The following is a 14092-nucleotide window of genomic DNA, read 5'->3' as shown; positions in this document are numbered from 1 at the left end:
ATAATCAGTGTTTCCCCTATCATTATACAAGCAGGGCGCCTCCGCCCCATTAATAAAGCCGAGTGCCCCGCCTACCGAATTGAAATGCGCACACACCCCTACCTGTCAGCACTGACCTAGCACTAAGCTAACAGCACACAATATAGGCATGCTAGCTAAAAAGTTAAAGGCAGCGCTCACTCTGCGGTTCGAAAACTGTTGGCACAAGCAGTTCAGCTGTGTCTCGGTCTCCCTGTATTACCCCCCGAGCGCGCACTAAAACTGCCGGTACAAACAGCGTGCAGTTCAGCTCATATGAGCCGTGCTGAGGAGAAATCATGTCAAATTTATTTACAAAGTACATTTAAAAACAGCAGCTGTTACCAAAAGTGTCGACCAATAAAAATCAATGGTACTAATTTAATGAACATTTACCGCATTTTACGGGTACTATTTGACTTCTGGTCACATGAGCTCGATGAGACTTCTGGGTATAACCGGTAAATAATTTTTTTAATAATTTTGATTACGTAGGTTTTTAGCACTGTTCTGCCCAGTGATTATTCTTAGATAGTTATTGTGTTCATTTTGAAGGTATAACGGTTGTAACCATGAGTCAGACAGCGAAGCTTCATGACGATCTCGCAGTCTGAGCGTGTTGCAAGTTATTTTCTGTGAAATGCCACCTGCTGGCTGGTTCTTGTACTACAACAAGAAAGCTGCACATTATGCCGGATGTGGATGGGGGTGCAGATCCCGATGATGAACGGTGGATGCTCGCGGCTAAATAACCGAAGCGTCTTATTTATGTACAAAACTATTATTTATCTTATATTTAATAAGTGCAGCTTAGAGACAGGTGCATTTTAAAGCCAGACAATTATGGTACTTATATTAAACGTTAATACTAGCTAGTCAGTACTTTAGCTAGTTAGTAGCTAAAGATTTATTTAAAAGTTGGTTATTCGCCAAGTTGTTTATGTGTCGACACAATTCGGTTAATCATTTATGCTGAGGCGCCCTTTATGAATAATAAATAAATAATGATATGATAAACTCTCAAATAAAGAAGTATGTGGACTCATTTAACATCTTACCTCCCCTCCAATCTGGTTTCAAGAAACAACACAGCACAACGACTGCTTCACTGAAGGTTCTTAATGACACTGTTGAAGCATTGGATGCTAAGGATTATTGTGCTGCACTTTTCTTAGACCTGTCTGAAGCTTTTGACACTGTGGATCACAACATCTTGTGTCATAAGCTCTCAGAAATCGGTTTCTCAGATCACACCATTGGTTGGTTCTCTAACTATCAGATCTGAGACAATGTGTTCAACATAATGGTACTTCCTCCAGTTATTTAACAGTCAACAATGGTGTACCACAAGGATCAGTCTTAGGCCCCACCCTCTTTACAATCTACATAGGTAATGTAGGTCAGAGCATCCTTGAGGCATCCTCACATTTCTATGCTGATGACACAGTTGTTTATTGTCGAGCTAAAACAGTTGCTAAGGCTTTCCAGCTTTTGCAATTCGCATTTGACATCATTCAGTCAGAATTGATCCACCTCAAACTTGTCTTAAATGCCGATAAAACCAAAGGGATGCTTTTTTCAAACAGGAAGTCGGTCCCAGCAGTTCTTCCTCCGATTTTATCCTCAAATTGTGTCCCCGTGGAGTTTGTTGATTCCTATAAATATTTGAGTATCTTTGTCGACTTGCATCTCTCTTTTAAGCTCCACGTGGAAAATCTAGTAAAGAAACTGAAAGTTAAACTGGGTTTCTTTTTCAGAAACAGATCCTGTCTAACTCTGAATGCTAAACGCCTTGTATCTGTGACTTTCCTTCCCTCCATTGATTACGGTGACATTATTTACATGAACGCTCCTACAAGAACCCTGCAGATGTTGGATGTTGTCTATCATGGTGCACTAAGATTCATAGCTGGCTGTGATTATCGTACCCACCACTGCACCGTGTATTCACTGGTTAACTGGAAATCATTAACTTCACACAGACTCTCTCACTGGTACATTTTCATCTTTAAATCACTTCTTGGTCTGTTGCCTTAATCTCCTCCTTCATGTCTCTGCGTGAGTGCAGCTACAGCGTGCGCTCTCAGGATATTATTACCTGCAGTGTTCCCTCAGTGAGGAGTGAACTTGGCAAAAGTGTCAAAAGGTTTTTGCATTGATCGCTTTTTGAATTGGCAAAAGGGCCTTCTCCTACTCCGCTCCTGTTTCCTGGAATATCTTACAAAAAGATCTGAAGCTCTCGACCTTGACCTCTCTAAGTGGCTTTAAGAATCTGTTGGACTCCTGGCAGGGACCAATGCAGACACGTTCCTGTTTTTAGATTTCCTACATTCACCTTAGAATCTAGCTGTTTTTGCTTCTTTTTTGCCATCTTATTTTAATTTGTTAAAAAATAAAAATCTGTACGCCTCTTTTATAACTGTCTATTGTTGTTGCTGTTGTCCATTGTTGTCATCTTTCTTTGTTGAAATCAGGTCTCTCTTGTAAATGAGTCCTCGAGGCTCAATGGGATTAACCTGTCTAAATAAAGGTTGAATGAATGATTGATGTATGAGTCAGAAGTGAATAAAAATAAAACACTCAATTATTTAACAATTTAAGATGATTCAAGAGCTTTGTACAGTGCTGTATATTTTTTACTGTAAATTATTAAATATTTAAACAGGTTCTTCACTTACGTTCCAACCACATATTGCTCATAGGAGATCAAAAAAGTATATAATAGTTTTTATACCACCTGTTTTATCGTAAAATCTTTCTTCGAGATAAATAAAAATGTAAAAATCATATTTTAGCTTTTGAAGACAGGTAAGCTACCAGAGCTGTCAGTTTTCAAGTTCAAGTTGGTTTTATTATCATTCATATCACATGTGGTACATGAGGAGGAACGAAATTGTGCACACAGGGTCCCAGTTATATCCAACAATAGCAAAAATATAAAGTATAAAAAAGAAACAGTAATAAGGATCTAAGATATAAAATAAGAATACGCTAACACTAATAGTGCAAAACACTACGCCGAACAATAGCAGCACGAACATAAGTCCGTGTGTATAGATGAGTACAAATGAGTACAGCAGCATGAGATCAGCAGCATGAGATCAGCAGCACATATCAGCAATCAAAAGTTTTCTTAAATCAACGGGGGATTAATAAAGTTGCAGCAGGAAGTGTGAGAGTTAAACCTGTGAAAGACACGAAGCTTACCTCCTGAGGCGGTGCTGAAAGGGTTACTGGGGGAGAGGGCAACGGGCTGCTGGGAGGCCGACCCGCCACTGGAGCTGAACGGGTTGGGGAAACCTGAGACACACAAGGAGACATGATGAGGAGGAGGAGGAGGTGAAAGAAGACAGGGAGATAATCGCCCCTGTGTGTGCCGGGTTAACAGGGGACATTCCTGCCGTTTCACACTATACTCTGAGTTTCAGTCCAATAAGGGAAGGGGGTGGGTTCTGATTCTGGTTCTGGTTCTGGAGGGTTTGATAAAGGGACTAAATATAAACGCAACACAGGCCAGCAGAAGAGGATCAATGGAGTCCGTGCTCTGTACTTACTTCCAAAAGTTTGAGAGCTGGAAACCGAATCGACGCCAGGGGAACTGAGGAAAAGTTAAAAAAAAAAAAAAAACGCAAAGAGAATCAGTAAAACTTTGAACTTTAAATGCAGAAAATGTTTGTTTTCGTTCGTACCTGGCAGGAGAGGAGCTGGACGAGAGCCTGCTGCCAAAGATGGAGCTGTACTGGGGAGGGCCACCCGGGGGAGCTGCACACAAACGTTCCACACACAAACACACACGCCACATCATCACCTCGGGCATGTGATTAACCCCAATCTTAGAGATCAACCGCTGCCATAACCTTCAAATGTGAGTAAAAATCTGACGTGGGGTTCAAACTGTTCAAATGCAGCGTGTAAATCATCAGGAGAGCAGAGGACTGAATGAGCCCCGTCTGATTTCTGCCTGCAGCCTGATGGGGATAAAAGTAAGCTGGAGCAGATAATCAGTAGAACCTCCTGACTCTGACGGGCTGAGCTCAAGCTGGAAAACAACAGGAGTTGTTGTGAGACCTCCGGGGCTTCTCTAACGCTTTATATCCATCAAAACTGCCAGCCGGGTCAAAAGAAACAAAAACAGCTGATCGTCTTAAAAACAAGGCCGACAAAGGTTTTATAATCAGGGTAATATAATTCATGTAATCAGGGTATATAATTCAGGTCTCTCTTGTAAATGAGTCCTCGAGGCTCAATGGGATTTACCTGTATAAATAAAGGTTGATTGATAATCGGCGTGACCTGGAGTAAACACAATGAGCTGCTGCGAGCTTCGGCGTTTGGAGTAAGAGTGTTACGCAACGATGCTAAGCCGGCCGCGGCGTCGGTCCGATCAAAGCGGGCTCTTTAAACCGGACGCATAAAATCAACTCACTCTTTAGGAGCAAAGGAGTGTGCGAAGGGTAGACCTGTCACGATAACAAACTTTGCCGGGCGATTAATTGTCTCAGAAATGATTGCGATAAACGATAATATTGTTTGAAATGTGACGAAATGTTGGTTAATTTGTTTTGAGTGTAGTACCTTTTTTGACCACCGGATGGCAGTATAAGACTGTTTGAACCGAAGGATGGATATTGAGGGAGCAAGCAGCGTGTCTCTAAGAAAAATGGGAGGGAGGCCTCTTGACGTGACATGGGCTGTCTCCCTTTCCTTTTTCTTGGTTCTGAAAATGGTGGACGCTCAGTGTGGTTTGAGCTCTTTAGCATAGCATTTTTCACACAAAGCTTTTAATTAAAAAAAAATCAGTAAACAAGTTCTCAGCTCCTTTTTGTAGAGAAAACAACTTTTTACACAAAGGCACGGGTTTCAACCATGAATTTTAGAGCTGCAACAAGAAGGACACCCCCCCCCCCGAGTTCAGCCTGTTAGCTTAGCTCATAGCTTAGCTTCTCAGCTTAGCTGCTTTTAACGATACAAAAACACAATTTTGGATCATTAAAACAAATTTGAACGAGAAAAGAGAAAGGAAAGGGTCAGTGTTGAGCCTTTTGTCATCCAGTTTCTTCAGTAGAAAGAAAGAGACACGAAGAAACGATAAAGTGGAGGTCGATAATTTTCATTTATCAAGCGATTAATTGATTTATTGTTTATCGCGACAGGCCTAGTGAAGGGGCGATAATGATCTTGCTTGTGTCTGTAGTGTTAGGAAAACATCTCATGAACCACTGCACAGGTTTTAATGACACTTAGATCTACAAATGATTAACGCTTGGAGCAAACATAATTCAAGATGGCCCCCATAGCTAACAGACTTTGAACACAAAAATAGCCATAACTCAGTTAATTTTACAAGTACAGAGCTAAAGTTTGGTGTGGTAGTAGCAGAGAGTCATTAACAAGAGTAAACAATATTGCATGAGATCTTGCAGTGTTTACAAGCAGGGCGCCTCGCCCTGTCAACAGAACCGTAGCGTTAAGCTAGCAGCGCGCAATGTGTATAGCTAATATAATTAGCATATATCTTAGCATATCATTTGTTTAGTGTATATCTTAGATCCTTATATACGGTTTCTTTTTATACTTTATATTTTTGGGTGTAACTGGGACCTTCAGTACACAATTTTGTTCCACCTCATGTACCACATGTGATGCAAATGACAATAAAGAACCTTGAACTTGAACAGACGTGACTTCGTCCCAACCGCCCATTGACGAAAATGAAATACGACGTCAAAGGAACTGATGATGTCAGTTTATAACGTTAAGATGTGTAGCATGAAGATACGCTCCCCTACTATGACCCTTGACCCTTGGGTTTTCTACCAGACTCACCATGAACTGTTTTCGTTAAAGTTACCTTTGACTTCAATAACGTCGGATGCTTTTCACTCATCCTTGTCCTTGGACTGAGTCAGCTACAGTCTGACTAACGCTTTCATGCTGGTGGGTGATGCGCATCTTTAATTGACGGATGGTTTTGGCTCTTTTTCTCACGGCATACAGACACTGTACTCAGCCAAAGTGCTCATAGCTGTTTTAAATCACAGAACGTCTCAATAACAGGATCATCTCTCTTGACAGAAATATTTACCTTTTTAGATTTTCTAAAAATTTTTTCTATCATGTACTTTATTTTCTTTCATATTAAACTCTAGTAGTTTCTTTTTGAATGAACTCATGTACGGGCTGGATTTGGCCCCCCGGCCTCCAGCTGAACTGTCCTGGTAAACAGTGCATTGTTAGTATTTTGTTCCTCGGTCACACACACAAACATGGCTGTCATCTACCGTAATTTCCAGACTATATACGCCGCTACTTTTCTGACATGCTTTGAACACCGTGTTGTTTACAATGTTGCAAATAATTAATGGATTAAAATTTTTTTGGACGGGCTAACGAGCTTCATGCCGCCAAAACATTTAGCTTCATCACACCCGGTCATTCACATAGCTACTCAATACACATCTCTCTTGTGGGGTAGGTCCTTGGGACTCAATGAGACTACCTGCTTAAATAAAGGTTGAAAAAAATTCTGACAATGAAATGACCGAACAGGTCACAGTGGGAAAGGGGAGAAACTTTGTTTCCCTACCGATACAAACCGTATTTTTCGCCTTATAAGTCGCATTTTTTGTGTGTGCATAATTTACATGACCTGCAACTTATAGGCCGAAGCGACGTATTTATGGATTTTTTCCCCATATTTATAAACCGATTTTTGGCTGAGATATGACTGTTTTCATTCATTCTGACTGAAAAAAATAAATAAAAGAGCAGTACCATTTTCAGCCACTAGATGGCAGCAGAGTAGTAGTAGCAGTAAGGCATGCCATTGTATCCTGTAATAGGTAAACGTGGCTATAATGACAAATTCAAAATTTCCATATAAAAACAACTGGACTTTATTTATTATACTTTACGTTATACTTTCTTCTTTTTTTTTTTTTTTTTTTTTTTTACTTTTTTGAATTTGCTATGTCCTGGATGACTGAGAATCTTCACCAGATATTAATGACACAATCGGCTTGCCATAGCCCCAACCTTTGTTCTGCTCGCTGCTTGGAACCGTCAAACCAGCTGCACCGCCCCGGCGAAATGCAGCTAATTTGAACATTAAAGTGCATTTATTAAGCAAACGTTAGACTGAGACACACCTTTTATATAATTTCGAGCAAACAAATAATAGTTTTCAGGTGTTTATTTTGTTAAATTTTGAACGCAGCTGCAGCGTTCCTCCTTTATTTCCTCCCTCTGCGCGATCCCAGGAGCACCGAGGCAGCAAAATTATTTTTGAACTTAAGCTGATTTGACCATTAAAGTGCATTTTTTAAGGAATAGTTCAACTGAGACACACCTTGGCTATAATTTCGAGCAAACAAATAATTGTTTTTACGTGGTTATCTTGTTAAATTTGCACAGCGACTTGTCGCGTGCACGCGTTTTCTTCCGCGTATCGGCTTTTGAAATGCAGCTGATTTGACCGTCAAAGTGCATTTATTAAGCAAACGTTAAACTGAGATACACATTTACTATAATTTTGAGCAAAAAAATTTGTTTTTAAGTGTTAATCTTATTAAATTCTTGTTAAAGTCCTCACGTGCACATTCTAGCGGCCGCCATTCGGCAGCTCATCGATTTTTGGCACAACACATGCCCACATTTCTGGGTTGTCAGCTGTGACGCGTAACAAACGTGACGCATAAGCGGTGACGCATAATAGATGCGACGTATACGGCGAAGTGACATATTCATGTTTTTTCCATTTTATTAGACAAATATGGACTGATGCGAATTATAGGGCGGAGCGACGTGTACAGTGGAAAATACGGTATTCAATTAAAAGTTTTAAAAAATCTTTCTGTGTAAATATCTCATGTTACAACGTGGACACCCGCAACTTATAAACACATGTACAAATAATAATTATTTCTTAAATTTAGTGGGCGTGGCTTATATTCGGGTGCGCTCAATAGTCTGGAAATTACGGTAATATTTCCTGATCTAATTAAGCAGAAGCAGTTTTTATGTTAATTTTATTAAAAGATACAAATATCTCTCAGTAGAATTATTTCCAAAACTCTATATAAAGTTGTTGGTTTTTTTTCCTCAAAAACTTCTAAGGTTCTTTAGTAAATCATAAATATCAAAAACATGTCATTAAATTTCCATACTTCACTTTATACGAAAGGTGCTTTAAAAATCAGATTCATTGAAGACAAAAAAAAGTGAGTTACGTCTAAAATGCATTCTGGTTTGAAGAGGCAGTTCAGATTTTTGTAGTGGGGTTTGTTATGAGCTGTCAGCATCTTACCCGCAGCATGTGAATGATCTCAGTTTGGAGAATCAAGAGAAAACATCTCAAACCTCCAAAGAGATCATAAAACAAACGTCTTTTAATAAATCCATGTTTTGTGTGAAACATATTGCAGAACAAAACTCATTCAATTTTTATATGTTGTTTTATGATTGTTACTCCAGCCGTGTTAATTTAATAAGACAGAAAAAAAACTGAGGTTTGAGTTGTTTTAGAAGATGGGAATTTCTCTCAGATTCTCCAAACTGAGATTGTTCTGCCGCAGGTAAGATACTGACAGCCAGACTGGATAAAAACAAAGCTTAAATGAGCGCTTGCCGAGGCCAACCCTTAGCTCACTCTACTCAAACGGGAATAAAGAGGAAATCAATGCCGTTTCAAAGATTTGTTTGCACGTAAAGGTCCAAAAGTCACCAAAATGAGTAAACACTGACTCAACGTTAAGATTTGCAAAACACATCAAATGTCTAAAAGGTGCAAGAGTCAAGTGTTTTGTGACGTTTAAACTTATTTCAGAAAGCGTCGATCATTGGATACCTGCAGTGGAGGACGTTTCAGAGAAGACGCTGTCCAGCTGGGACACGGCGGCGTAGCGGTCCTGACTGTTGGAGCTGCTGACCTGTGGCGTCGTCCGGCTGACGGCGGCGGCCTGCTGCTGAGGCTGGGACCGAGACTGAGGCAGGGGCTGCGTCGGAGGGTGGCTCAGACCTCCAAAGTCCACGCTGAGGGACTTTGGAAAGGCTCTGAAGGGCCCCGTGGTCCCTGAGACCGACACCGTACGACCTGAGAGAGGAGACAGGCGAAGAGTAAAGATGAAGAGGTGTAAACGCTGGAGCAGAGCTCAGGTGTGCAGACTTGTGTCTGTTTATCGTAGAAATAATGAAGAAAATCAGAGAACTTGCATTTCCTGAGAAAATGCAGTGTGAATGCTTATTGCTGACGAACTTGCTGAAAAACAGCTGAAATTAGCTAAAAACATGCTGAAAGGTAGCTGAAATGGAAGAACCTAACTAAATTAGCAGAAGAAAACAGAAATAACACATTTGCTGAATTGGGTTTAAATAAGCAGAAATGGGTGCAAAAATTAGTAAATGAGAAAAAACAGCTGCAATTAGCAACAACAAAAAAGGCTGAAAAATAGCTGAAAAGGCAGAAAGAAGCTTAAACTAAGTGGAAGAGGGAAGAGATGAAATGAGCTAAAAAATGTGGAATTAGCTGAAAAAGTTAATAATAGCACAAAAACAGCTAAACGATAGTTGAAATAGGAGAAAAAGCTGAAGTGCAGAAAAAAGCTGAAAGGACAATGACAAGCCGAAATTAACAAAAAGAAGTTAATTAGACTGAACGTAGCAGAAATTACTACAAAAAACTTGAATTTATCTGAAAACATCTGAAATGTAGTTGAAATGGTAGAACAAGCTTAAATTTGCTCAATAAAGCAGAAAAAACATGTTTGCTAAATTAGGCTAAAAAAGCAGAAATGAGCACAAAAAAAGTGGAAATTATCTGAAAAAAGCCAAAATTAGCAGGTGCCAGTCTTTGAGCTCTTCGTTTAATTTTGAATTAAAATACGCACGGGATTAAAAAGTTGGAGCAAGATTTCAGTTTGTTTTTCCCACTCCATCATTCAAGCACCATCCACACTACTCTGGATATTTTCAAAAACAGAGATTTGTGCTGCTTTCGCAACTTTCGTCCACACAGAAACAGTTTTGGTGAGGGGGCTTAATACATGCTTTAAGTGGATTTGATTTTCATTTTTACAAATATGTGACCCGTGCTGGCGAAATGAGTCACAACAAGGAGGTTTACGAAATTTTAATTATTATAATTTTTCATATTCGTCACCTAAAATACTTCAAAATGAATTTTATTCGTCTGAAGTTACATCATCGGGACATTCTGCCCTATATTTAACAACAGGACAGAGTTAAACTATTATACAGCAATACAGTTACCTATAGCAAAGGCCGGGAGAAGCAAACACCTTGTATAGCATTTGACCTTAATTTTTGACCTTGAAACTGGGGTGATGACAAGATTATGCGACACGCCGTGTAAATTCGTAAGAAGTTTTGTTAAATTATGAGTGGATCAGACGTTAAGGACCTCACGCTGTCCTGCGACGATGCATGTGCATGAAACTTCAATAAATTATCTTTAATTTTAGTCTGGACAAGAAAAAGTTTACGAACCTACAGACAGACAGACTACACCAACGGTCTACGACCTTGGCGATCCAAAGAGCTATTTCTGCCGCTTGGTTCAATAAATTAAAATGTCCGGAGCCACAGAACCTGCTCCAATTGTGATTATCAACTGGTGGCTCATGGGCCACTTTAAGTTCGTAGGAGGAGACTTTTCAGGCCGGTAGGAGTGACATAATAACTATTCAATTTTTAACACTTATTGATATTTTTACATTTAAAGACAAAATAAAAGACCTGATTATTGTAAAGAAGGATTTTTTTTTAATACCATATTTTTCGGATTATAAAGCACACCGGATTATAAGGCGCAAAATCAATGAATGGGCCTGTTTTCAAACGGCGCACCGGATAATAAACTTCAGTGAAATATGTTCATTTTGACAGATTTTTGAACGCTGTGTACCACATGAAATCAGTTTGAGGTCAGTAAGCACAACCAGAATTAAAATACACAAGGTGCACTGGATTATAAGACTCTGTCAATTTTTGAGAAAATTAAAAGGATTTTAAGTGCGCCTTATAGTACAAAAAATATGGTAGTTTTTACCAATTTTTTTAAAAGTATTGAAGTATGCAGGTCTAGTGACTTTTTTTATTGTGGACAAATAAGTATCCTACTTTAAAGAAATAAAACATAAAGTTAAAGTGAGTAAGTTTAATTCCTTGTATTAGTACTAGTATTCACAAATTTGCAAAAGAAATGACATGAAACTGTTAAAACTAGCAGTGATTTGTTCGTTTTGGTCAAAGTTTGAAACACCAAACATTATGCAAAGGGATTTCCTGACTTTATGGCAGTCAGAAGAGCAAAAAAAAATAAATAAAAATAAATAAAAAATAAAAAAGTCACCATCTTTTTTTAATTTAAAGGATTACCTCAGAAGATTAAAATATGTTATTATAAGCTAACTTAGTTATAGTGATTTCTAAATTTACTTTTTTCTTTTCTGTGTTTGCATTCGTGATTCCGTCAACGTAAAACTTTTATAGTAAATTCTGAAATGCGAAATAACTGGAGGGGGGATTACGGTAAATTTTTTTTTAAAGTGTTGGGTTCAGGTTTAGTCAAGCTAAACCTTTTCTTTCTCTGTTTGTATTTGTGATCCTGTCACCGTAAAACTTTAATACTGAAAAGAGAAATAACGGGAAAAAAAATAATAAAAAGTTACGGTAATTTTTTTCTCTCCAAGTTTTGGGTCCAGGTTTAGTCAAGCTAAACCTTTTCTTTCTCTGCATTTTAATTTGTCATCGATGTGGACGTCGACCTACAATTAGGTATTTCAGCATTTCTGTAAAAATCATTTGGAAGTTTTTACAAGCACAAAGAGAAAAACAAATCTGTTTAAAAAATATCCGGAGTCGTGTAAATGAGGCATCACTTTAGACACATCATCCTCCATCATCTCGGTTTGAAAGTAAACAGGAAGTCCGTAAGTGTTCAGGAAATGAGGACATTATTAGGTCTTCATAGTAAATTTATGAACAGATAAGAGAGAAAACCACCAAAAAATAAAAAATGACACAAGCCTCCAGATGAAACGGTTTCATTTAAACACAGAAAACTAAAAAGTTTTACCGAGTAAAACTAATTAAAAAAGGGGATTATTCTCGTTGAATTCAGCTCTGAGTTCATTTACACAGAAGAGAAGGGACAGCTTAAAACAAATACAGTGCCCCTGACAAATAAAATGTAAATAATTAAAACAAATAAATAAATCAGAATACAGAACAAAGCAAATGTCAAAAATAATGTTTGATAATTTATCCTAAACATCTGTATTCTTTATTTGGTGATAAATGCTAAACCTGTGTGTATTTTTTAAAAAAGTGTGTGAAACCTTCTAAAGCGTTCACACAATTCTTTTTTTTTTTTTTTGTTCCCCTCCGGTACATTTTCCAGCATCTAACTCGTTACGCAACATTTCTGCTATTTCAACAATTCCTGTATCAAAATGTTCGGCTCATTCAGGCCATTCCTGCTGTGACGTTTGGTGTTCACGCAATTCTTACCTGTTAAAATATTTAGTTTATTTAGCTAAAAAAAAAAATGAATGGAGCTCACTCCACCTCCTTTAAATGTTTAAAACTTTTTACTGCTCATTTCAGCTTTTCTTCTGGTTCAGCTTCTTTCAGCCTCTTTCTGCTAATTTCAGCTTTTTTTAGCTACTGTTTTTTTTTCTGTGAAGCGACAAATTTATGGCTTTTTTCCCCATATTTATAAACAAGGGCGTCAGAAGCATCCGTAATGTGGGGGACACAATGATGTGCGTAGGTGTGTGTGTGTGTGTGCGCACGCATTTAAAAAAAAGGTGTTCACTAGTGTACTAAAAGCAGCATTTCACCTAGATTTCTTTTAATTCCACACATTTAAAACATGTTTCTCACCAAGTTTGTGTAAATTCATCTGTGGGTTTTAAAGACATTTTAACTTTAATCCATTTTAATACAGAGCATCTGGTCGGCACTAATTGTGTTTATAGAGAAATTAAAATCATTACCACTGGACTTTTTTTACTTGTGTTCAACACTGCTCTTCTAAATGATGTTTCTCATGAAGATTGAGGACAATAAGGTGTGGGGGTTTTAAAGACATTTCAACTTTAATGCACCTGAACACACAGAGTCTCTTACACCTGCAGCGTCTTACAGCGTCACAGTTACTGTTAAGATGCTACAGACGTAGCGCTCCACTTCTCTCCTCCTAACATGTATATACGTTTATGATGATCAACCCCCCGGTCAACAACTGCCCGCACAAAGCTGCTGAACTGGCGAGCGAGTAACACAGAAATGTCTCCTCCACCTGTGCGCGTTTTCTGCCAAAGCAGGAGGAGACGCACAGAAACGCTGCAGGTGTTGCACCATATTCTGTGACCACCGTATATTGTGACCGTGGCAACAGGCTGCTGTGTTTAGAGTTGGAGGTAACCAGGAAAACCTGGAGTGGAGTTTTAGTGGTTTGAGTATTCTCCTATTAATTAAGTGGAATGGATTTGTTCACGAAGAAAGAAACTGCGCCGCCTGAATTAATGTTTCATAATAAAAGTGTGTGTGAGAGTGAGAGTGTGTGTGTGTGTGTGGGGGTGTCCAAATTAACCTTTTTGTAATGTGGGGGAGACTTGTCCCCTTCACATATAATGGTTGCGACGCCTATGTTTATAAACCATTTTTACCAGAGATATGATCGTTACCATTCATTCAGACTGAAATTTTTTTAAGCAGTACCACTTTCATCCACTTGATGGCAGCAGAGCAGTAAAAGTGTATGGCATGCTGTTGGCTGTTGTATCATTTAATAGGTAAACATGGCTAAAATGACATGTTGGTAAAATGTCAAATTCAAAAAAATTGAATACAAAAACAAATGGATTTTATTTATTATACTATACTTATCCTGATGCATGCTCAATAAAATCTATACTATACTTAGTTTTTTTTTTCTTGAACTTTTTTGAATTTACCATGTCCTGGATGACTGAGAATCTTCACCAGTTTTTAATGACTCAATCGGCCTGCCATAGACTCCCCACTTTGGTTCTGCTCACTGCATGGACCG

General features: G+C 38.6%; 1 protein-coding gene across 1 annotated transcript in view; it reads right to left on the bottom strand.

The window, feature by feature from the left end:
• Positions 1-14092, bottom strand: part of agfg2 (ArfGAP with FG repeats 2) — a 33458-nt gene that overhangs the window by 5054 nt on the left and 14312 nt on the right. Inside the window, exons 8-11 of the mRNA XM_037683536.1 lie at positions 8864-9109; positions 3708-3780; positions 3573-3616; positions 3226-3318 (exon numbers count right to left, since the gene is read on the bottom strand). Of these exons, the coding sequence (XP_037539464.1) occupies positions 3226-3318; positions 3573-3616; positions 3708-3780; positions 8864-9109 (456 nt within the window). The remainder of the gene's footprint in view (positions 1-3225; positions 3319-3572; positions 3617-3707; positions 3781-8863; positions 9110-14092) is intronic.

Source organism: Nematolebias whitei, chromosome 1 (assembly GCF_014905685.2).
Source record: "Nematolebias whitei isolate Nwh7 chromosome 1, NemWhi1, whole genome shotgun sequence".
NCBI lineage: Eukaryota > Metazoa > Chordata > Actinopteri > Cyprinodontiformes > Rivulidae > Nematolebias > Nematolebias whitei.
Note: the sequence above shows the minus strand (reverse complement) of the source record. Positions and strands in the feature narration are given on the sequence as shown.